The sequence below is a fragment of the Eurypyga helias genome, unplaced genomic scaffold, assembly GCF_000690775.1.
Source record: "Eurypyga helias isolate BGI_N326 unplaced genomic scaffold, ASM69077v1 scaffold47061, whole genome shotgun sequence".
In the NCBI taxonomy this organism is placed as follows: domain Eukaryota; kingdom Metazoa; phylum Chordata; class Aves; order Eurypygiformes; family Eurypygidae; genus Eurypyga; species Eurypyga helias.
Genome location: NW_010233647.1, coordinates 364 through 1,884, shown reverse-complemented (window position 1 = coordinate 1,884; position 1,521 = coordinate 364). Strand labels below are relative to the sequence as shown.

The following is a 1,521-nucleotide window of genomic DNA, read 5'->3' as shown; positions in this document are numbered from 1 at the left end:
ACAAAGGCGGTGGCGGCTCCTCGTAGCTCGAATTATCCGAACAACGACTCGAGTCTTCTTGGCTGTGGTTGAGCTGCTTCTTGGAGTCTTTGCTGAGGGCGGGCAACGTCCCCTTGCAGGTCCGACGGCGGCCGTGGGGCGGGCTGCCGGGTTTTTGCAGCTTGCTGCGATTGGGGTGGAACAAACCCACCCGCTTCGTGCAGTCCACGTTGTATCTCTTGGCACAAGCCATGGAGCAGAAGCGCTTGGAGCGCTTGAATTTGTAGGCGAAGTTGACGCGGCCGCAGAGCTCGCACTTCAGTTTGGGGGGGTTCCCCTCCTCTTTGGATTCTGGGGGCCGCAGAGGGACGCCTTGTAAATAAGGTTCTTCCATTTTGGAGTCGGTGGTGGTGGTGTTGTCCTGCTGGCATAAGTATGTTCAATTATTTTCACACAGTCATGATTCAGGTCTCCTTCCTCAGATGCTGTTCCTTACCCCAACAGTGTCACAGATATATTAAAAAAAATAATTACTACTGGATGTGTGGCTGTGTAATACTGTGTTGCCCTCAGTGAATTACTGAGTCATCAGTCATACTGATTGGTTTGTTTTACAGTTAGGAAAACGCTTATGTGGAGGAAGGCTGACACATTAAACTGCCAGTGATTTCCCCTCGATAAGAACCATGCCAATGCTAGCAGCACCCAGCACTTCAAAACTAGACCCTGTGTATGCCACCCTCCAAGCTCTGGGGCAGTGCTGATGTTTAGCAAGTCCCCTACCCGGCTCAGCCTGAGCACTGTCTTGTCTCCATGGCTCCCGCCGCCTCGGAAGGCCTTGGGACACTGCCGCAGCCTGTTCACCTGGTGCGCTGTGCCATGGGCCATGCGGCTTTCCTCTTGGAAACCTCTGCCGAGGCAGCAAGGCTTCCACAACAGGATTCACAGCAGCTCGAGTTTCTCCTGCAAACCTGCATGGAAAAACTAAGGGCAGTCCTGGCAGAAGCAGTTGATATCGAGTGGGGTATTTCAGATAAAAACGACCAAATGTAAAACCAGAAATTTCTATTATTAAAAGCTGTTTAAAGTCCTTTGTAAAGCCCCAGGCCAAGGCCACGCAGGCCCATAATAACCATTAACCAGAGTTCTATCCGAAGAATGAGGTCCCTGACCAGGTACTATTGTTCAGCTGTTCTGTAAGGACGATTTATTGCCCAGTTGCCCAGGATGTTCTCAAGGATGCATTGTGAAGGGGCCTTGAAGCGTGTTAAAATTGTAACATGAGCCAAAAGACAAGGACATCGAGGGGTCTTTCTGTTGAGTCGGTGGTCCGTGGTGGTCTAAAAGCCACCCTTCGTCTCAACTGGAAGACAAAATGCGCATGACTGGGAAAGGGTGGGATTAAGAAAATGAATTACGGGAATTGATATGACTATGTATGAGAATCTGTTTACTATGCATCATATAATCAGCATGTTTTTCGAGTTAGGTGTGCATTGTTGGTGAGATGACTCCCCTCCACACCCAGCTGTAATAACGAAT

The 1,521-nt window shown here is 49.8% G+C and overlaps 1 protein-coding gene across 1 annotated transcript; it reads right to left on the bottom strand.

Annotated features, from left to right (window-relative positions):
• Window positions 1–8: 8 nt before the first annotated feature.
• On the bottom strand, window positions 9–867 carry LOC104517202 (polyhomeotic-like protein 2; the record flags this gene model as incomplete). The annotated part of the gene is made up of 2 exons (XM_010161784.1): window positions 763–867; window positions 9–400 (listed from the first exon to the last, which is right to left on the bottom strand). Coding segments are annotated over exons 1-2 (497 nt in total), but the record flags the coding sequence as incomplete, so codon positions are not given.
• Window positions 868–1,521: the final 654 nt, after the last annotated feature.